Source organism: Stenella coeruleoalba (genome assembly GCF_951394435.1).
Source record: "Stenella coeruleoalba genome assembly, chromosome: 8".
Lineage (NCBI taxonomy): Eukaryota > Metazoa > Chordata > Mammalia > Artiodactyla > Delphinidae > Stenella > Stenella coeruleoalba.
In genome coordinates, this window is record NC_137154.1 from 70,170,968 (window position 1) to 70,194,353 (window position 23,386).

The window sequence follows — 23,386 nt, forward strand, 5'->3', positions numbered from 1 at the left end:
TCGGTGAACCATTATTTTCCCAATGACCAATGTATGATGTTAGGAAATCCTGCACTGGTAAAGAAAAGTCCCTTCAAAGTGAAAGATGGACCAGTAGACTTTAACATAATAGAATATAGAGGAATATCCAAGAAAAGGTTTGTTTTTAAATTTACTTAAGTTTTATTGGAGTATAGTTGATTTATAATGTGTTAGTTTCAGTGTATAGCAAAGTGATTCAGTTATATGTATATGTATTATATATATGTGTATATATAATACATATATTCTTTTTCAGATTCTTTTCCCATATAGGTTATTACAAGGTATTGAAATAGTTCCCTGTGCTATACAGTAAGTCCTTGTTGTTTATCTATTTTATATATAGTAGTGTGTATATGCTACTCCCAATCTCCTAATTTATCCCTCCCCTCCACCTTTCCTCTTTGGTAACCATAAGTTTGTTTTCCATGTCTGTGAGTCTGTTTCTGTTTTATAAATAAGTTCATTCATATCACTTTTTTTAGATTCTACATGTAAGTGTTATCAGATGATATTTGTCTTTCTCTGTGTGACTTACTTCATTTAGTATGACTTACTTCTAGGTCCATCCATGTTGCTGCAAAGGGCATCATTTCATTCTTTTTTATGGCTGAGTAGTACTCCATTGTATATATGTACCACATTTCTTTATCCATTCATCTGTTGATGGATATTTAGGTTGCTTCCATGTCTTGGCGATTGTAAATAGTGCTGCAATGAACACTGGGGTGCATGTATCTTTTCAAATTATGGTTTTCTCCAGATATATGCCCAGTAGTGGGATTGCTGGATCATATGGTAGCTCTATTTTTAGTTTATTAGGGAACCTCCATACTGTTCTCTATATTGGCTGTACCAATTTACATTCCCATCAACAGTGTAGGAGGGCTCCCTTTTCTCCACACCCTCTCCAGCATTTACTGTTTGTAGATTTTTTGATGATGGCCATTCTGACCAGTGTGAGGTGATACCTCATTGTAGTTTTGATTTGCATTTCTCTAATAATTAGTGATGACGAGCATCTTTTCATGTGCTTTTTGGTCATCCTTATGTCTTCTTTGTAGAAGTGTCTATTTATATCTTCTGCCCATTTTTTTGATTGGGTTTTTGTTGTTTTGATATTGAGCTGCATGAGCTGTTTGTATATTTTGGAGATTAATCCCTTGTTGGTTGCTTCCTTTGCAAATATTTTCTCCCATTCTGTGGGGTATCTTTTAGTTTTGTTTATGGTTTGCTTTGCCGAGCAAAAGCTTTTAAGTTTAATTAGGTCCCATTTGTTTATTTTTGTGTGACCCAGAGCATGACATTCCTGCTTTTTGTTTAGGAAAAAAGGAGATAATGAAACCTAATTCTCAGAGATGTGAGAATTATCTGAGATAATGTTTGTGTATCATGTCGTGCTCAGTAATGTTACTTTCTTTGCCTTCCTTCCCTATAATTAGATAGCTGCTTGTTTTACATGACTTGCTGGCATAGTTGGCCCTGTGATTTCTCAGTTTCAGATTTAGAAGTATTTATCATATAATATGGTAGGCAGTTTCCCAGGCTTTTTCTCATCATGCTGAATTAGATGTATTTTTTTGTATGATCACTTTTCTATTGTATCTTTATAACAATATTTCAGATGTAGCTGAAATAGTCATATTCCCTTACCAGTCATTTGGGTTAACTATTATGAAATACAGGGCACTAAAACTATTGACTTCAAGTCTGAATTTATTAAAAAGTAACACATTTATGCAAAGGATTTTTCACTTTAAAGGAGTCAATGCAGATTGGTTGGCTGGTTGGTTTTAGGAAAAGTTGTCTCCTTTAATTGTTCATCATTGTTTGGATTCTTCAGATCTAACAGGTTTTGGCTTAAAATGTGATCGATTTATAAAGTTTCAGTTGACCACAACTTTTCAGTTCATGTGTTATATAAGATCTTATATGGCAGAGAAGTACAAGCTTCCCAAACCTGACTCTGCATTCAAATCAGCTGGGAGGCGTAGCCAAAAACTTCCTTTCTGGTCCGTACTTGTGGTGATCCCGATGTTACAGGTCTGACATGGGGGCTTGGAGGTGACATTTTATATGATCCATGAGTAACTCTGACACACCACGGGTTTAGGATTCACTGTTAAAGTGGAGACGCCATCATGAAAATAATATGTGGCCAAATGGAAGGGATGGAAAGGTTGGTTTCATCAACTGCCTTGGTGTTCTGGTGATTGGCAGGTGGTGTGTTCTTATTACTCTAAGCTTTTATAAGAAATAACACAAATCTGTCTCCTATATACTGGCATTTATGCAGGCATGTATGGAGGGAAGGAAACTTTCCCAGAGCCTTTCCCCATTATCCACAAGCAAGGACATTTCATTAAAACTCCTCTAACATTAATATAAGAAATTAGGCAGGAAAAGAGGACTTAGAATTAAGTGTGTACTGCAATCCCGCTCCTGGGTATATATCTGAAAAAAACAAAATTACTAATTCAAAAAGGTACATGCACCCCAGTGTTTGTAACAGCATTATTTACAATTGCCAAGATATGGAAGCAACCTCAGTGTCCATCAACAGGCGAGTGGATAAAGAAGATGTGGTAAATATGTATCTACAGACACACACAATGGAATACTACTCAGCCGTAAAAAAGAATGCAATTTTGCCATTTGCAGCAACATGGATGGACTTGGAGGGTATTACGCTAAGTGAAATAAGTCAGACAATGACAAACACTGTATGATATTGCTTACATGTGGAATCTAAAAAATACAACAAACTGGTGAATATAACAAAAAAGAAACAGACTCAACAGATATAGAGAACAAACTAGTGGTTACCAGTGGGGAGGGGGAGGGGGGAGGGGATTAAGAGGTACAAACTATTAGGTATAAAATAAGGTACAAGGTTATATTGTACAACACCTGGAATATAGCCAATATTTTATAATAACTATAAATGAAGTATAACCTTTACAAATTGTGAATCACTATATTGTATACCTATAACTTATATAATATTGTCCATCAACTATACTTCAATTAAAAAAATTAAGTGTGCACGATTGGGGGATCTTTGGATGGCAGAATAGCATAGTAAAAAGAGCTTTGCTGTTGGAAGGGCTTAGGAGCTGTGCTGCTGGCTAGTTTTGTGACTCTGGACGTGACTTTACCACCGTGAGTCTGGTATCCCTGTCTGTACAATGGGAATAGGGTGATAATTAAATACAATAATTTTTATATCATCCCTGCACTTAATAGGCCCTCAGTAAATTGCTATTATTGATTATACTCTTCTTACTAAAGGGATGTTTAATTTCTTGGGGAATATTCGTTGCTTTAAATTATGTAGTTCATCCATGAGCCACTACTGACTTATGGGGTGGGCGGGAGTGATAAGAAGAAATGTACTTGCCTCTCCAGAGTCCCAGTCCCTGTGAAACGCTGCCGCCTGGCAGACCTCTCGGGGTCACTAAGCTGCAACAGCACGCTCTTAGGATCCGGAAGGCTGGAGGGTCCTAAGATCCTCGTGTCTGAACTGTTCCTCTCTCTGCAGTGGGGGTGAGAGGGAGCTTTGAGGAGCACAGCTGTGCATTCATGTTGTCACTTTAAGTCTTGGGGTTTATTTTAAGGCTCTTCATCCTGTTTGTTTTCCTTTGTTCCCAAAACATTAAGTACTTACTGTCTGCAAACAGTGATAGAAACACGTTTGAGCAATGGAGCTTACCTGCTAGTAATCATTTGTTTTCCTCACTGGGAACAAAATGTGAGGCAGGGCACCCAAAAGAATCCCTTTGTGGTCCTGAGATAAGTATAAACAAATAGGGTATGTTTAAAGATGATTTAAATTTCAGTTATTAAATTAATATAGGGCTTATTTATTAAAACTGATCCAAGTAAATAAGGTCTAGCGATCTATTATACAGCATAGTGCCTAGAGCTAACAGTACTGTATTGTATACTGAAAATTTGCTAAGAGGATAGATTAAGATCTTACCACACACACACACACATACACATACAAATAATAGAGGGGGTGGGAGAAAACTTTGGGTCGTGATGGATATGTCTGTGACCTTGATGGTGGTGATGGTTTTACGGTGTATGCTTATCCCCAAACTCATCGAGCTGTATACATTAAATATGTACAGCTTTTTATGTGTTAATCATACCTTAATAAAGTGGTTTAAAAGAAAAAACTTACCTGAGGAAAGGAATCTCTGAAGTCCAGGTACTTTTAGTTTTAGCTAAGTTAAACACCAGATACATCAACATGAAATATGAATTGTGATAATTATGTGTACTTGAGTCAAGATATTTATGTAGCCTTTGGATGTGATAGTAAAACCCACATTTAAAAAATGATTTCCTCTTGGTAGGTGGGGTCCTTTTACCATGGACGCTCTCACTGTATACTCCCTGTGACTCTGGGTGGTGGGACTGCAATGACTCCTTTTATTTATTTATCTTTTTAACGGTGCATGAGTGGACACACTTAGAGGTCTCCCGACTGCACCAGCTCTCAGACATGTGAGGAAGCAGAAACCAGGGGCTGTATTTAGCACACAGTCCCAGGGCTCTGGGATCTGCTGTGGGTGTTGAGTGGGACCAAAGAGCCCCTTTCTCTAAATGTGAATTTGTGTTTAAGCTACAAAATCCCTGTGATGTTGTTACCTCTAACATGTACAAAGCCCCTGCAGGATTTGGATCACAGCATGCTTGTAATTAACCTGTTTTAGCACTAGATGGCTTTCTCCCTTTTTTTTTTCCCCACTAGCATTTACCAAGCCTTGGTCTCCTGAGTAGATTGAAAGAGACAACTCGCCTTTGAGTTAAGCTCTGTAGAATTAAGAATATGTTTGTAATTGGTTACTTTAAAATGTATCTTAATTCCATTAATGTGTATTTATTGAGTGCCTATTATGTGCTAGAAACTGCTAGGGACTGTGAACATATGCAGATGGGTCATTGATTCAATAAATAGGTACTGAGCACTTACTTTGATCTTATTCCTGCTGGAAACTGGAGATACAAGAGGTGAATAAGGCAAGATCCTTGCTGTTAATCAACTTATAAGTTAATGGGGAGAGAAAAAAAACTAAAAAAATGAAATACACAGGCAATGTAATATATTGCGGCATAAATATGCATGAAATGTGATGGGAATGCAGGTGAGTGGCATATACAAAATTGGGGGAGGAGGGGTAGATGACTTCCTGGAGGAAGTGGCACTAGAGGAGGGCTTCCAGAGACATTTGGATAGTCAGGGTATATATTTTAGCATTTAGAGTGTGCCGAAGTAAGAGTTTCCTTTTTCCGTATAGGGAGAAAGGCCCTCCAGATGGAGGAAACTTTGGGGGAACTGCAAGTATTTCTCTAGGTTTTGTGCAAAGGGTATTTGGGGCGATAGACATGAGTTGCTATAATTCAAGGCAGGTTGTGCTAAGTCATGTAGTACTTACCATACAGTGTTGTGTTCTTAGAATAGGGGTCAGAACAATTAAATTTTCTTGTAAGGTAAGTCTCTGTATCTATAAGAAGTTCTTTTTAAAAAATATTTTATTGAAGTATAGTTGATTTACAATGTTATGTTAGTTTCAGGTGTACAGCAAAGTGATTCAGTTATACATAAATGTATATATTATTTCTTTACATTCTCTCCCATTATAGATTATTACAAGATATTGAGTATAGTTCCTTGTGCTATACAGTAGGTCCTTGTTGTTTATCTATTTTATATATAGTAGTATATATATTTTAATCCCAAGCTCCTAATTTATCCCTCCCCCACCCCCTTTGGTAACTGTAAGTTTGTTTTCAATGTCTGTGAGTCTATTTCTGTTTTGTAAATAAGTTCATATGTATAATTTTTTTAGATTCCACATATAGACCTATGATATATGTCTATCAGAAGTCCTTGACTGTAAGCAGTGCAAAGTAACTTTGGCTAACTTAAGCAAAAGAAGAATTTATTGGAAGTATATTGGGCAGCTCACATATTAATGGGAAGGCTCAGAAAATGAGCAGGAACCTAGGTGAAGATATACCGGCAACCCAGGCAGGGCTAGGCTACTTGTGATGATGGCGGCTACCATGGATACCACTGTTGCTCCTGGACTCCTGGGGGTACTGTTACCATAGATACTTTATCAGCATCCTTTGTTTTTGTGTCATTTCCTCAAGATTCAAAGTCTTTGGTTGGAATATCAGTTGACTGGGCCTCGGTCCTCCTAACTGCTAGAACAGGGAGGGCTTCTGTAATGGGAGGTAGACCCAGCTTCCAAGGCTCACACGGTGAGTTCAGGGTTCTCCAACACTATTAGTATTTAATTGGAGGTGATTGACTATCAGGGATATGATAGGTAGTAGTTGAAAGTTGAACCACCTAATTCTAAATTATTTTCCATTTCTGTAGTGTTATAAAAATAATGTGCTACTGCTTTTATTTATTTATTTTTATTAAAGCACAGTTGATTTACAATGTTGTGTTAGTTTCTGGTGTACAGCAAAGTGACTCAGCTATACATACATGTATGTACATATATTTTTTCATATTCTTTTCTATTATGGTTTATTATAGGATATTGAATATAGTTCCCTGTACTATACAGTAGGACCTCATTGTTTATCTATTTTATATATAGTAGTGTGTATCTGATAATCCCAGACTCTTAATTTATCCGTCCCCCACCCCCTTTCTATTTCTGTTCATTTGTATCATAGTTTAGATGTTGTGTGGTATTTGCCTTTCTCTTTCCGACTTCATTTAGTATGATAATCTCTAGGTCCACCCATGTTGCTGCAAATGGCATTATTTCGTTCCTTTTTATGGCTGAGTAGTATTCCATTGTATATATGTACCACATCTTCTTTATCCATTCATCTGTTGATGGACACTTACGTTGCTTCCATGTCTTGGTTATTGTAAGTAGTGCTGCTATGAGCATTGGGGTGCTTGTATCTTTTCGAATGAGAGTTTTCTCTGGATATATGCCCAGGAGTGGGATTGGTGGATCATATGATAACTCTATAGGCTTTTAAACCTAAATACTGGATTCTGGGTCTGCAGATACAGCTTCATCCTCCTCCTTACCTATACCCAAGCACCAATGAATTCTCCATTGCTTAAAGAGACCAAACACTTTGGTGACTCAGTCCCTGTGCTTCACCTTTACCTTTCGGGGCTCATCTTTCCTCACTAGCACCCTCTCCTCACCCTGAAGCAGATTAACATCCTCCTCCTTTTTTCCACTTCAGCTCAGGAGTCTCTTTCTCCTGTTATTTTAGCTCCGAATCACCTCTGTCAATCATCGCGTAGTAAGGAATTACTTCTGAGCCTCCAAAGCTTTGTGTCCCTTTAATAGAGCACTCACTCTGAGATGAAGTTTGGATAGTTGTGTGCCTGTGGTCTCCAGAATGGAATCAAAATATCCTAAGGCTAAGGGTGGTCTTACTCATTTCTTTGTTATTCATAGCTCACATCACAGGGCCCTGTTGAACTCAATTGTTACTTTAAAGGTTAAGCATACTTTCTGTAGTTTGGTCCACACTGATACTATCTCAGAGATATTTTTAAAGAAGCATTACAAAGTTAAACTTCACACAACTTTAAAGGTATTCATCACAAATTCCACTTTGAGAGCGTCTAAATTAAATAGGCGTATTTATTTTTCTTGTTTTCTACAATGGATGGATTATTCCAGGGATTCAAACTGAAGTTCCATGCCCAGGAAGACCATATCTGTAGAGGCTGGGAATTTTAGAAATCTTCCCCACTCCCACCTCCTCCCCACTCCCCCCCATCTTGGGTTTCAAATAATGGTTACTTGGGAGAAAGGGAGTGAGAAGGTGTATTCAGCTGTTTGCCTTCAGTTTAGTGTTGGAGATCCCCGTTTGCTTTTTTCAGTGTGTGTGCTGCGTGCAGGCGTTCATAGAGGGGGATGCCAGGACCTGTCTGCTTCCTTCAGGCCTCAGGGTCAAGAGTGTGACTTGGCTACCCTAGGGAGGGAGCTTGGCTTCACATAAGGGCTTGTGAACACCCGTATTTTTCAGGTACTGGTCGTGGAGTCTCCACGCTCCCTTTAAAAACATTGTTTCTAGGGTATCTGTCTCCCTGAGCAGAGTATTCTACTCCCCGGAGAAACCTCCAGTTCTGCCAGAATCCGAAGGCGTGGCTCGGTTGCTGACATTTAACTTTGAGGCCGCTGGCGCACTCAGTCAATTCCTTAGCTCTTTGAAAAGGAAGGTAGAAGCCACAGAATTGTTTTGTTGCTTGTGGTTAAAATCTCTGTTATAAGGTTAGAGGAGGTTATTCTAATCTCGACAGTGGAATTTTTTTTTTTTTTTTTTTTTTTTTTGCGGTGCGCGGGCCTCTCACTGTTGTGGCCTCTCCCGGTGCGGAGCACAGGCTCCGGACGCGCAGGCTCATGGGCCCAGCCGCTCCGCGGCATGTGGGATCTTCCCGGACCGGGGCACGAACCCGTGTCCCCCGCACCGGCAGGCGGACTCTGAACCACTGCGCCACCAGGGAAGCTCAGTGGAATTGTTTTTAAAGGCATTAGGTGGTTTTGGCTTACATAGAGCTGGCAGAAAGTCTTGCACTTGGGTGCAGTGACACCTGGGAGTTTTTTTGCAGTGAGCGAAGGCCCCAGAGCATCACTGCCAGCTGCAAAGGGGAGAGCGAGTGCTTCCTCATCTTAGAGAACTGAGAGGGCCAGGGAATCGTCGGGAACTCTCAGAGACTGGCTTTGAAGGGACCCTCTCATTAAACTTGGTAGTGACATCATCCCAGAGGATATGCCAAGTTCTCCATCCGTCAGCAAGTAGTAAGGGATCATATACCTTATACAGAAAGTAGCAAGTACCCATATGGTGCCTTGTCTTCAAGCTTCACCAGGGCACTGGCACCAGCATATATATATATATATATATATATATATATATATATATATATATATATTTATTGAAGTATAGTTGATTTATGTTGTGTTTAATTTTTGCTGTATAGCAAAGTGACTCAGTTATACATATGTATATTCTTTTTCATATTCTTTTCCATTATGATTTATCATAGGATATTGAATATAGTTCCCTGTGCTATACAGTAGGACCTTGTTTATTCGTCCTATATGTAATAGTTTGCATCTGCTAATCCCAAACTCCCAGTCCTTCCCTCCCACATTGCCCCTTCCCCTTGACAACCACTAGTCTGTTCTGTATATCCGTGAGTTTGTTTTTGCTTTTTAGATATGTGCATCTACTTAATGGTTGAGGAGTATTCCATTGTATATATGTACCACATCTTCTTTATCCATCCCTCTGTCGATGGCCATTTAGGTTGTTTCCATGTCTTGGCTATTGTGGATAGTGCTGCTGTGAACATAGGGATGCATGTATCTTTTCAAATTAGAGTTTTGTCTGGGTATGTGCCCAGAAGTGGGATTGTTGGATGCACCAGCCTGTATTAAGTGACTACTGCAAACTACTAGGCAGTTGATGTTTAAGTGCTCAGTTGTGCGCTTTCGATCATAATTACCGTGGCCATTGGGGGAAGGCAGGCCACTGTAGGGGAGGTAACCTGAAGACGTAAATGTATTGGGATAAACTTTAGAGGACTTGGGGAGGGGAGTGTGCAGCTAGAGGATGGCATTCCCAGCAGGGCCTTGGAGAATGAGGGTGGCATGTTCACAGGATGCTGGGATGCTGAGGGGACCAGCAGGACTGTTGACACCTAAGGGAGGGGGCCGAGTGTGGACAGCCTTGAAAACCGAACAGAATTTGAACTTGAAGCTGTAGCCGATATGTTTATGTGCAAGGGAGTGGCATGCTGGCAGTGGAGTTTAATTAAGGACAGGTGATTCCCAGCTGTGTGAGTGCAGGACGATAGTGGGGTGACGGTTTGAATGTCCTCTGATGTTTACACCGGAAGGAGACTCCTGAGCCTCTTATGTTGGTCTGTTTATGCATTCCGGATCTGATCTTAGGGAACGAATCAGTTACAGTGGAGGTGAAACAGCTGAGCAGGTGACCAGGATTCTTGTTGTACCTCTCGCCTCCCCCAGGGAACTCACTTCATTTTTACCTTAATTCATTTTTCCTTCAACAACGAGGCCTTTGTTATCCCTACTACGGAGGGAGGGAAAAAAGTCGTGTTCAGGGTCACATTACCTAAAGGCCTCTGGACAGTTACAAAGAAAGTGAGAGAGTGAAACCATAATGGGAAGGAAGTGTTCAGTGCTTCAGAAGCCGGCCAAAAGTAGTCATGCTCCTAGAGAGAGAAGCAAAGGATTCTTGTTGAGAAATGACATGCAGTTTTTGCAAAGAGAAAGGAACTATTCTTGTTGAAATGGGTCATCATCAATATAAGGCAGAAACGTTGAACCCTCAAACTGAAATTGCAGAATTTCACCCTCTGCCGAGTACAGCACAAACAAATGTCTAGCTTTACTTCAGGCAGGAGCCCGAGGTGCTGCCCGCCCCCTGCCCAGAGGGAGACCCTGGGCAGGTTTTCTATTGCTTCTGCCAGTTTCCCCACACAGACTAAAGCTGTGTGAGCCATGGTCCTTAGATGAAGGTTTGGGTTGAAAGTAGGTGACTGCAAGTTACTAAGTCAAGAGAAACTTACATGGAAACCCTGAGAGGCAACTCCATGTACAGATTACATAGAAGTTGAATCCTTGGTCAGCTGTGGACTCCCCTAAAACCTGCACTGTCACTTAGGCCCTGGGCCCCAGCCAGGCCTCGCAGCGCTCACCGGGTAGGGGTGGTGTCCGGGCGTCTCCTGTGGTTTCTCACAATTCTTGCTCCCGGGGCTGGAGACCTGCTAACAAGGAAAACCGAATTTCTGCTTCTGACAGGTATTGATGTCCAGTTTCTGATTTCAGAGATCCTTGACCCTGTTGGTTAGATTATATACCCTATGTTTTTACATAAGAAAACAGACTCAAATCGTGCTACCGGAGTTCCTAATGAAGATCCTGCACTAGAACAGGAAGGGAAGGATTATGCGCACGTGGGACGGCGGATGGTGTCTCTCTTGCATTTTTGCTGTGTAGCCCAGGAATGTCGTGCCACCCTGTGATACACGTTATTATCATTTTACCTTGTCTTACAGGTGAGGGAGCTGGAAGTGAAATGATTCCTTTCAGGTGTGGCAGTGCTGGGATAGCTCACTGGGTTGTCTCTTGGCCCAGTGGAGTGATGATTCCTGGGCCTGGCTGTCCGTAGGGTCTGTCCGGATCATCTTCTCTGCATTTCCAAGGAGAGGGGGCAGAGTGGGAACGGAACTCTCGGTCAGTGTGTGGGCCACTGAGTCTTAGATGACTGTTCGTATGGAGTTGGGCGTCCTGTCCTTCAGTCTGCATAGGGGTGTGTGTGTGTGTGTGCGTGCGTGCGTGCGCGTATGAAGAGCATTAGTTCCTTCTTAATACTGAGGCCTGCCGAAGAAATGGTGAGAGGCGGCGCATCTTTGGTGCCCTCTGAGCTTAGGCCCCTCCTTGCAGCTCTGCTCTCTCTATAGCGCCCTGTGGCCTGGAGCCCTGCGGCCTACTCTCACTCGGCAGGCCGTTGGATAAGGTGTGGAAAAGCAGTTTATACCAGTGTTGTGATGATAGGAATGGCTGACTGCAGGGTTCTTAACTGGGCTCCATGTTGAAAGCATGTATCTATGCAAACACACATTCCCTACGCCCACCTTTATACACCCATACATATACACATGTATATTCTTAGGTAGGCCACAGTTTGGCCCAAAGAGTTGTAATCTGTTGGCATATGCCATTCCTGATCCAGATCGTAAGAGAACACCACACTTTTTTTTTTAATTGAATTGAAGTATAGTTGATTTACAGTGTTGTGTAGTTTCAGGTGTACAGTAAAGTGATTCAGTTTATATATATATATATATTTATAAATATATGTAAATATATATAAAAATATATATATATTCTTTTTCAGATTCTTTTCCATTATAAGTTATTGTAAGATATTGAATATAGGGCTTCCCTGGTGGCGCAGTGGTTGAGAGTCTGCCTGCCGATGCAGGGGACACGGGTTCGTGCCCCGGTCCGGGAAGATCCCACATGCCGCGGAGCGGCTGGGCCCGTGAGCCATGGCCGCTGAGCCTGCGCGTCCGGAGCCTGTGCTCCGCAACGGGAGAGGCCACAGCAGTGAGAGGCCCGCGTACCGCAAAAAAAAAAAAAAAAAAAAGATATTGAATATAGTTCCCTGTGCTACACAGTAAGTCCTTGTTGTTTATCTATTTTATATATAGTAATGTGTATCTGTCACACTTTCTTTACTCAAGTGTCTGGGTCCTCAACTCCTCCCTGGCTCTGATTTGGTGGGAGAGAGGCGGAGGGTGCAGAGGTGTGTTTGTGTTTTTTGTTTCTTTGCCTGTGTGCACTGTTCTCCATCTAGCTTAGGGCTTCTCGGCGGTGGTTGCACGTCGGAATCATATGAAAAGCCTTATAAAATACACATGCCTGGGCCCTGTCCCAGTGATTCTGATTGACTAGGTCTGGGTGAGACTGGGGTACTGGCATTGGCAGCGTTCCCCGGGTGATCCTAATAGGTGGCCAAGGTTGCTCTGTGCCTCTCTCCAACTTTCCACCAATATTTTCCACCTGCCTGAAGTAGAAGCCAGGCCAGGATTTGCCTTTGGATCCAGGCCATCGATGATTCCTAATTTTAGCCTTGACTTTTAGATTTATAGATGTAGAAGATGAGGCCCAGAAAGGGCTGAGTTTCTTTCCAGGGTAGTCCTTTGTCGGTCGGCCAAAAAGAGAACGCTGACAGATACTGTCACAGGCATTGAAACTGTCATTTTAGGCTGATCTTTACATAGTATGTCATTCACACTCGGTTTTTATTCATCCTTAAGATCTAAGTCACAACTACATTATTTATTTTAACATTGTAAGATAAATATTCTGGTTGTCAAAATCTTTTTTCTCTTTTTCTCTCTAGTCTGAACGTGCTTACGATACATGTGAGCACACGCGCAAATATTATTTCGTGGGTTGAGGTAGAGAAACTCAGGAAGAAGTTGAGTAAATTTCCATCTTACAGCCTCTTAGAATAATTAGTTGCTTACTACTAGCTTGGGCCTTACGGGAAATGGGTAGATAACAATCCCAGCAAGAAATTGCAAATGACCTGTTTGAAGTGATGGCTGTAAAACATGATTTTTCTTCTAATGGAATTACCTCTGGGGCAAGGATTTTTTTTTTTAATGTATTTTTATTACATCACAGGAGAACAACTCATGTTATCCTGCTAAGTGACAGCAGCATGACACTGTGTGATTCCAAATTTGTATGTACAAATCTTAATGTATAAAATTAAACAGAAACGTACCATAAGACTAACAGCAGTCCTCTATATGATTGTATTATTGGTAATACATAATCATAAAAATGCATTTTCTTTCCTTGTGAAAATCAGATACTGAAGCAGGATCAGCTTAAGCTCCTTGGCCTCTGTGCAGGTTTTCTTGACCTTTAGGCGGGTTAGGCCCTTTGTCCTGAGCTCCCACTGTATCTAGAACAAGCCTTTGTTACAGCCAACGCTACCCTGCCTCGTAACTGCCAGCCAACATGTCTGCTTCCTAATGAATTCTGAGACTCCTGACGGCAGAGTTCTTGTCTTGTTTATCACTCTAGCATGGCGCCTGGCACTTAGAACATGCCAGGCACATGTTGACTAAATGTTGAAACAATTTCTGTTGGAACTATAGACCAAAGTAATCAGATTTAATTCTGAGGCTTGGTATTGCCCACTCCTTTTCGGGTTCCACAGTCAGTAACACAAGCATCTCAGATAATATTTTTCCTAAAAGCTTTGTCTACAACTCGGGTGAATTGCCACCGGGAAATGGGTGCTGCTTGGGTGTCTGGGTGGGAAAATTCCTTTGAGGGATATGGAGGCATCAGACAACTCTACCTATTCGCATCCATCATTTGATCATGCATCTGCCTCCCTTACTGGGATTCCTTGCTCACCATGCAACTTCCAAGTTGTAATTTGGCTTCCTGTGGAAATGTCAAAACAGTAAATGTGCTGGCTGGCCTGGAGGGCATAAGAGACTGTTCCCTCTGGCGGTTGTGTTTCTCATGGTAAATTAATGAATTGGCAAAATTTGGATTCTGATGACCCAATGAGGGGCCGCCACCCTGTGAAGTCTCTTGGCATGCTTTGTACCATCTATCTTATCTCCACCAACAGTGGAGAATCAGAGGGGAGGGTGCATTGTCCAGAATGCTAGGGAAAGGATATCCAGGATGGAAGAGAAGCTGTCGAGGTAAACTTTGGACAGCTGTGGACAAACCTTCAGGTTTGGGTACAAGAAAGTTTTGATATGGATTAATTCTACACGTGACGAGGAGAAGACCAGGGCAAACTATACAATGATCCATTACAGTCACACGTTAACGGAAAAGGCACTAAGATGTCCTTAGCCGTTAACTCTCTAAATTGTTTTTCCTTGTATTTGTAACTAATCTAATTGATATTCATGTTTAGCTACCATATATATATGTCTATATATATGTCTATATATATATAGTTTTTAATAGAAAAGGCCTTTTATTTTTTTTGGACTTTTGAATTTTGTTTTATTTATTTTTTTATACAGCAGTTTCTTATTACTTATCTATTTTATACATATCAGTGTATACATGTCAATCCCAATCTCCCAATTCATCACACCACCAGCCCCACCCGCTGCTGCTTTCCCCCCTTGGTGTCCATACGTTTGTTCTCTACATCTGTGTCTCTGTTTCTGCCCAGCAAACCGGTTCATCTGTACCATTTTTCTAGATTCCGCATATTTGCATTAGTATACGATATTTGTTTTTCTCTTTCTGACTTACTTCACTGTGTATGACAGTCTCTAGATCCATCCATGTCTCTACAAATGACCCAATTTTGTTCCTTTTTATGGCTGAGTAATATTCCATTGTATATATGTACCACATCTTCTTTATCCATTCGTCTGTCGATGGGCATTTAGGTTGCTTCCATGACCTGGCTATTGTAAATAGTGCTGCAATGAACACTGGTGTGCATGTGTGGTTTTGAATTATGGTTTTCTCTGGGTATATGCCCAGTAGTGGGATTGCTGGGTCATATGGTAGTTCTATTTTTAGTTTTTTAAGGAACCTTCATACTGTTCTCCATAGTGGCTGAATTACTTTCCCACCAACAGTGCAAGAGGGTTCCCTTTTCTCCACACCCTCTCCAGCATTTGTTGTTTGTAGATTTTCTGATGATGCCCATTCTAACTGGTGTGAGGTGATACCTCATTGTAGTTTTGATTTGCATTTCTCTAATAAGTAGTGATGTCGAGCAGCTTTTCATGTGCTTCTTAGCCATCTGTATATCTTCTTTGGTTAAATGTCTGATTAAGTCTTCTGCCCATTTTTGGATTGGTTTTTTTGTTTTTCTAATATTGAGCTTCATGAGCTGTTTATATATTTTGCAGATTAATCCTTTGTCGGTTAATTCATTTGCAAATATTTTCTCCAATTCTGAGGGTTGCTTTTTGTCTTGTTTGTAGTTTCCTTTGCTTTGCAAAAGCTTTGAAGTTTCATTAGGTCCCATTTGTTTATTTGTGTTTTTGTTTCCATTACTCTCGGAGGTGGATCAAAAAAGATTTTGCTGTGATTTACGTCAAAGAGTGTTCTTCCTGTTTTCCTCTAAGAGGTTTATAGCGTCTGGCCTTACATTTAGGTCTCTAATCCATTTTGAGCTTATTTTTGTGTATGGTGTTAAGGAGTGTTCTACTTTCATTCTTTTACATGTAGCTGTCCAGTTTTCCCAGCACCACTTATTGAAGAGACTGTCTTTTCTCCATTGTATATCCTTGCTTCCTCTGTCATAGATTAGTTGACCGTAGGTGCATGGGTTTATCTCTGGGCTTTCTATCTTGTTCCTTTGATCTATATTTCTGTTTTTGTGCCAGTACCATATTGCCTTGATTACTGTAGCTTTGTAGTGTACTCTGAAGTCAGCGAGTCTGATTCCTCCAGCTCCGTTTTCTCCCCTCAAGACTGCTTTAGCTATTCGGGGTCTTTTGTGTCTCCATACAAATTTTAAGATTTTTTGTTCTAGTTATGTAAAAAATGCTACTGGTAATTTGATAGGGATTGCTTTGAATCTGTAGATTGCTTTGGGTAGTAGAGTCATTTTCACAATATTGATTCTTCCAATCCAAGAACATGATATATCTCTCCATCTGTTTGTGTCATCTTTGATTTCTTTCATCAGTGTCTTACAGTTTTCTGCATACAGGTCTTTTACCTCCTTAGGTAGGTTTATTACTAGGTATTTTATTCTTTTTGTTGCAATGGTGAATGGGATTGTTTCCTTAATTTCTCTTTCTGATCTTTCATTGTTAGTGTATAGGAATGCCAGAGATTTCTGTGCATTAATTTTGTATCCTGCAACTTGACCAAATTCATTGATGAGCTCTAGTAGTTTTCTGGTGACATCTTTAGTATTCTCTCTATATAGTATCATGTCATCTGCAAACAGTGACAGTTTTCCTTCTTCTTTTCCAATTTGTATTCCCTTCATTTCTTTTTCTTCTCTGATTGCCATGGCTAGGACTTCCAAAGCTACGTTGAACAATAGTGGCGAGAGTGGACATCCTTGTCTTATTCCTGATCTTAGAAGAAATGCTTCAGTTTTTCACCATTGAGAGTGATGTTTAATGTGGGTTTGTCGTATATGACCTTTATTATGTTGAGGTAGGTTCCCTCTATGCCCACTTTCTGTAGAGTTTTTATCATAAATGGGTGCTTAATTTTGTCAAAAGCTGTTTCTGCATCTATTCAGATGATCATATGGCTTTTACTCTTCAATTTGTTAATATGGTGTATCTCATTGATTGATTTGCGTATATTAAGGAATCCTTGGGGGCAAGGATTTTAATTTAAAAAAAAAATAGCCTGACTCTTTCCCCAGAGTAAACTAAGTTACTTTTGCCAGAAAGAGCCTTCAACTTGGTGCCCATGCAAAGAAACGAGTGCAGAGAGGAAAGACAGCCCAGACCCATCCTGCTGAGTATTCCCATGATGTTGTAGATGCCAGATCAGTGTTGCTGTCGTGGTATCTCATGTTCAGTGACTGTAGAATTGAACACAGTGTCACGTTTAATTGAAACAGGAAGCACACTCCTCTTTGAGTGTGAAGCAGATACAGAGGAGCTGAAAAAGGTCAGTGCCGGGCAGAGGGCCAGAACCCATGACCCGGGCTCACACTGCCACCCGAGGCTCCAGAACCCTCAGAGTGGGGCTGAGCGCTCTGTCCTGGGTTGGGACAGGCCCTTGCTAACACGTGGTCTGGCAAAATGACCACCCCTCTCTGCATCTTTCATACATTCCAAGAGACAGCTGTCCTTCCCCTTTTAGTTTTCCTTTTCTGGCCTCCCTGCCTCCCTCCTTTCTGTCCCCCACCTTGACCTTTCCAAACTTGGTGACTTGTCCAGTTCCTCAGGGGACTTGATTTCTGCCAGTGTTTCTGCTGCTGCCCTTGGAAGTAGGTTGTGAGAAAGGGTCCCTGCCTTCACTCAGCGTGTCTTGAAAATTGTTATTGTGACCTCACGGGTCATTTTGGTGGGTGGCTAGACTTGTGATGATTCTGAATAGTAACTTTGGAATTTTATGAATCGAAAAGACAGAGCTGCCACTGCCAGTGGAAATGTGTGTGGGAGAACAGCTAGTGTGACTCACACGGCGAAGAGGGAGAGGAGGACTTCATTGGCACTAATATGCACTTTGCTTTCTGCCCCCAGGTCCCCCTCCTGCCTGTTACGGCCCCAGTAGTCCCATCCAGATTCTGGAAGACCCCAACTACTTTTTCCCAGACTTTCAGCTCTATTCTGGGAGGCATGAAGCATCTTTGACGGTGGAGGCAAACAGTAGCATCAGGGAAAAAGTTGGTAAGTTCTTTTATTGGCACTTGTGTTGGAAAAGCAGAACAATCTTATGTTTCTCATTTTTCGCTCTTTTGCATAATTTTTTCTCTATCCTTGTTTTAAATATCAGCATATTGAATTATTGGTTGTCTCTGTATTGGTAGGTGCCTTATTTTTAATGTTTGGTAAACATTAACAAGGTTTTAATAGACTGTTTTACTATAATATGTGACCCTCTCAACAGAGTTCCTAAGTATGTAGGAACTTCAGAATTATACCTCTTATGCCTTCATTTTCTTCTAATTCCTAAATATTCTTTTGTATTCTTTCCCAGAATCTTTCATTCCTTTTTTTCTTCTCTGCTTTCATTTTTACCTCTTTTTGCAAATGATTCAGAAAGTCAGAGAAATTCAAAACTATAGTCGGGAAGGAACTGCTTCCTTTGTAAAAACTTTCTGCCTATTTTTGAGGGTTTATGAGATTGGTTAAACCATGAAAAGGAATCTTCAAAACCACTTTAAAGAAGATCTCAGGGTTCTTGCCAAATGTGCTTATGAAAAGGAAATTCAGTAGTTTTCATGCTTAATGAGACACCATTCCTTTTATTATTCATCCAAAAAAATCTTTTTCCTTTGGATATATATTTTTATTTGAATTTTTATTCATTTTATTTTAAAATGTTGATTTTTATTTGAATTTGCTCGTTTCATTAAGCCCTGAAGGTAAGGACTGTCCACTTCACTCTCCTAACCCCAGCACCTATCAGAATGCCTGACTATAACAGGTTGGCAGTTGGTATTTGTAGAGTGAGTGATGGCTCAACTCAACCCACACTGTTAATCGCTCTCCTAGGGTTGTTCATCACTTATTACAGTTATTTGGCAATTCATCTTGTGTGGACTTTCAATGATCTGTTTTTGTTGTTTAAAAATTTTTGTTGTTGAACTTCTGGTTTAGATCTCAGTTACTGTACACCTTCTCTGAAGGTGAGGAATAAGTTTGAATTTACTCCACATGCCGTCCTGTGAGGCAGGTATGAAGCCTGACCATTATACAGAGCAGAAAGGTTCAGAGAAGCCAAGTAATTTGCCTGAGGTCACAGAGGTGTGATTTTGGGGTTGATCAGAGTTGAGCTTCAGGAACCAGTCTGTAAAGTTCTTTACTTGGCAATTATTATTATTTTTTAACCACTTTTTAAAATTGAAGTATGGTTAGTTTACAATGCTATGTTAGTTTCAGGTGTACAGCAAAGTGATTCAGTTATATGTATATCTATCTATCTGTCTATATATCTATTCTTTTTCAGATTCTTTTTCATAATAGGTTATTACAAGATACTGAATATACTTCCCTGTGCTATACAGTAGGTCCTTGTTGCTTATCGCTTTCATGTATAGTAGTGTGTATATGTTAATCCCAAACTTCTAATATATCCCTGCCCCCCACAATTCTTTCCTGAATGCCTTCTGTATATTGGGGTAGTATTCTAGGCACTGGGTATACGGCGTGTGAACGTAACAGATAAAACTCTCTGTTCTCTGGTGCTTGAATTCTAGTAGACAAATACAGATAAATACAGTGTTGATCAAAAGGAGAAGAGGCCAGAGGCAAGAGATATTAGGCTGCTCAGGACATTTAGACAACTCGTTAGGGGACTGGAACCCGGGGAGTAGCTGAGGGCATGGAAGCTGGGGCTGCAGTCTTTGCTGTTACAGAGACACTCAGAATGTCATCTACGGTCGCCTTTTCTCATATTTTAATACTGAAAAGTGTAAGAGGGATGTAATCCTTGACAGAATCCCTTGCCCAAAGAAGACAATAAACCCAATGACTTATGTCTAGGTATATACACATGTATATGTGTATTTCTATATCTTGTAAGCATATCACACCACCTTCATTTTTTCTCATTTCACTTATCACACCACCTTCATTTTTCCTCATTTCGCTGTGGACTGAAAAGTGCTTGGCACTTGATTAAATGTAGGGAGGAAAGGAGACAAAAGGATCAAAATTGAATCTGAAATTTCTATCTGGTTGTCTCTGATGAGGATGCCATTCATAGAAAAAAAAAAAAAAGGCAACCTTGGGGAAGAAAGACGGTTTGGGGGAAAATGATGTGTCCTGTGCATATGTAAGAACAAAGAACCGTCACTGCATGGAATTGTAAGAGTGAAGGCTGCTGTCTCTAAGGCTCTTATCTCTAAGGGGCTAGCTCAGCTCCCTCTATTGACAGGGGAGGATGTTGAGCTCTAAGAGAGCAAGTGATTTGCTCAAAGTCTTGCCAGTGCCATCTATTGTGATGATTGCTCTAAGGGAGGTATAATAATGGAGCCCGGACATTGGAGAAGGAGGGCTCAAGCCTGCTGGGCTACAGCAGGAAGGGTTCTACTTAGAAGGTAGCTTTGGAGCCATCACTCAAAGCATGTCTAGGAATTTCCCAAGAAGGGTGTGGTGAGATGCATCTTTCTAGGCAGGGGGATGGATGGGAGCAAAGTCCTGGAGGCCTGAGAGAGCTAGTGTGTCTGGGAACTTCTTAGGGTATTGCTGGAACTTGAACTCCGAGGGGTTGCCGGTGAGGGGGCCAGTGATGGCATGAAATGTTGCTGGATGGACAAAGCAATGCCTGCTACACCCTGTGTTGGATTGTCAGTTTCATCCTATAATTAATTGGCGAGGAATTTTGTGCAGAGGAGTGATATGATTAAGTTTTCCGGTTTGAACAATCTTAGGGCAGTGGGGAAGATAAGTTGGAGTCTGAGGGGGTGGGTTTGGAAGTGGAAAAGAGCCTAGTGTCAGAGAAATAGATGAGGGGGCTCTTGGAATGGTTTGGGTGTGAGGCTCCACGGGCTTGTCCTGCGGAATGAACACAGATTTCGTCGTGGAATGAGTCGGATCCTGGATCTGTCTCTTCCTACCTCTGTGACCTTGGTGATTTACCTCCTCTAAACCTCTCTCCTTATCTGTAAGATGGGGGAATTAATACCTGCCTCATGCGATTCTATGTGGACTAAACTAAATAAAGGAGGGAATTTAGTACAATACCTGGCACATCATATGCTCCTTAAGAATGTTTTTTGTGGTTGTACTGTGGTTATTGATAATGAACTTGGAGACTGGCAGGGGAATAAAGGGGAGAGTTGGGAGAGATGTTTCATTTCGGAGGCAGAATTGACAGGCAGGCGCTGACCAGATGTTGGGGGTAAGGGAGAGAAAGGAATTTTGGAAAACTCTCAGGTTTCTGGCTTGGCAAAGAGTAGATGAGGCAGGGATCCAGGGGTTGTTTGGATGGGCTGAGGAAGACACGTCGAGTTTGGAGGACCTGTGGGCCATCGGCTGGTGGTTATAAATGGGTGGGCTGTGGGTCAGTAGGTTCAGACGAGCGGTGGATGAGATGAGAATCTGTCAAAGTGAGGGTGGGTGAGTGCTCAGGGCAGAGATGTGGGAAAGAATTTAAGGGGCAGGTGGAGAAAAGGGAGCCGGAGATGGAGTGTACGGAGAAACAGCAGGATCCCGAACCATGAGAGGGGGCGGCCTGGATGCTGAGTGAGGAGAGCATTTCAAGAAGTGGATGATCAACATGCTAAATGCTTCAGAAAGGTTAGGCTGGAAAGTTCTCCCTGGGAATGATTACTAATCAGAGCGGTAGGGAGGGCAGTGGACAGCACGTTCGGAAAGTGGAGATGGCAAGTATCGATTGCTTTCTGAGGACGATTAGAAGGGGAGGAGAGCTGCAGGGTGGCACTTAGAGGTTTATGTAGAGCCATGAAAAGATGGTTTCTTTTTGTTTGGTTCTGAGTTTTGCTTGTTCTTTTTTCTTTTTCTTTTTTTTTTTTTTAAGTTGGGAAAGACTTGACCTGTTTATATGATGAAGAGAAGGAGTCAGTGGAGAGCTTAAAGGAAAGGGAGGGCTTGAAGGCCCGAGCAAGGTCTAGGAGAAAACGGTAGGCAAGGGAAGGGAGAGTAGTAGAGACACTTTGATTTGGAGAGATGCTTCCATGAGAAACTGTAGGGTAAATGGGAGTGACGGTGTATTGGAAATCTTTAAATGCCTCTGTCGTTAGAAAGTTCGTTATTCACCATGTACGTCCAGACCTATATCTGCGTGGAACAGCCTGACATCTTTTTCCCGTGTTTACCTTCTAGTTGAGGATCCTCTTTGTAACTTACACCCGCCGAACTTCCTGAGGATCTCAGAGGTGGAAATGAGAGGTTCCGAGGATGCGGCAGCTGGAACAGTGTTACAGCGGCTGATCCAGGAGCAACTGCGCTATGGTACCCCGACTGAGAACATGAACTTGCTGGCCATTCAGCACCAGGCCACAGGGAGTGCAGGACCAGCCCACCCCACAAACAACTTTTCTTCCACGGAAAACCTCACTCAAGAAGACCCACAAATGGTCTACCAGTCGGCACGCCAGGAACCGCAGGGTCAGGAACACCAGGTGGACAACACGGTGATGGAGAAACAGGTGCGGTCCACGCAGCCTCAGCAGAACAACGAGGAACTGCCCACGTATGAGGAGGCCAAAGCGCAGTCCCAGTTCTTCCGGGGGCAGCAGCCGCCGCCGCCGCCGCAGCAGCAGCAGGGGGCCGTGGGTCACGGCTACTACATGGCCGGGGGCGCCAGTCAGAAGGCGCGGACTGAGGGCAGGCCCACGGTGAACCGCGCCAACAGCGGACAGGCGCACAAGGACGAGGCGCTGAAGGAGCTCAAGCAGGGCCACGTCCGCTCTCTCAGTGAGAGGATCATGCAGCTGTCGTTGGAGAGGAACGGTGCAAAGCAACACCTCCCTGGCCCAGGGACCGGAAAGGGGTTCAAGGCGGGCGGGGGGCCCTCCCCAGCCCAGCCTGCAGCTAAAGTGCTGGACCCCCGAGGTCCTCCACCCGAGTACCCCTTCAAGACCAAGCAAATGATGTCCCCGGTGGGCAAGACCCAGGAGCATGGACTTTTCTACAGTGACCAGCACCCGGGAATGCTCCACGAGATGGTCAAGCCTTACCCTGCTCCCCAGCCTGCGAGGACAGAAGTGGCCGTCCTGAGGTACCAGCCACCCCCAGAGTATGGGGTAACGAGGTGATTATCGAGCCTAGAAGTTTTTTTTTTTAATTAAAAGGAATTCTTTTTTATTGAAGTATAGTTGATGTATATTATATGTTAGAGGTGTACAGTATAGTGATTCACAGGTTTTAAAGGTTATACTTCATTTATAGTTATTATAAAATATTGGCTGTATTCCCCATGTTGTACAAGATATCCTTGAAGCTTATTTTATACCTAATAGTGTGTACCTCTTAATCCCCTGCCCCTACATTGTCCCTCCCCCCTCCCCTCTCCTCACTGGTAACCACTAGTTTGTTCTTTATACCTGTGAGTCTGCTTCCTTTTTGTTGTATTCACCAGTTTGTTGTATTTTTTAGATTCCACATGTAAGTGATAACAGACAGTATTTGTCTTTCTCT

At 41.9% G+C, this 23,386-nt stretch overlaps 1 protein-coding gene across 2 annotated transcripts in view; it reads left to right on the forward strand.

Annotated features, from left to right (window-relative positions):
* AMOTL1 (angiomotin like 1) overlaps nucleotides 1-23,386 on the forward strand; it is a 133,072-nt gene that overhangs the window by 40,662 nt on the left and 69,024 nt on the right. For both annotated transcript variants that reach the window (XM_079928746.1, XM_079928745.1), the window contains exons 2-3: nucleotides 17,801-17,947; nucleotides 22,070-23,000. In XM_079928746.1, the coding sequence (XP_079784872.1) occupies nucleotides 22,129-23,000 (872 nt within the window). In that variant the 5' untranslated portion in view covers nucleotides 17,801-17,947; nucleotides 22,070-22,128. The remainder of the gene's footprint in view (nucleotides 1-17,800; nucleotides 17,948-22,069; nucleotides 23,001-23,386) is intronic.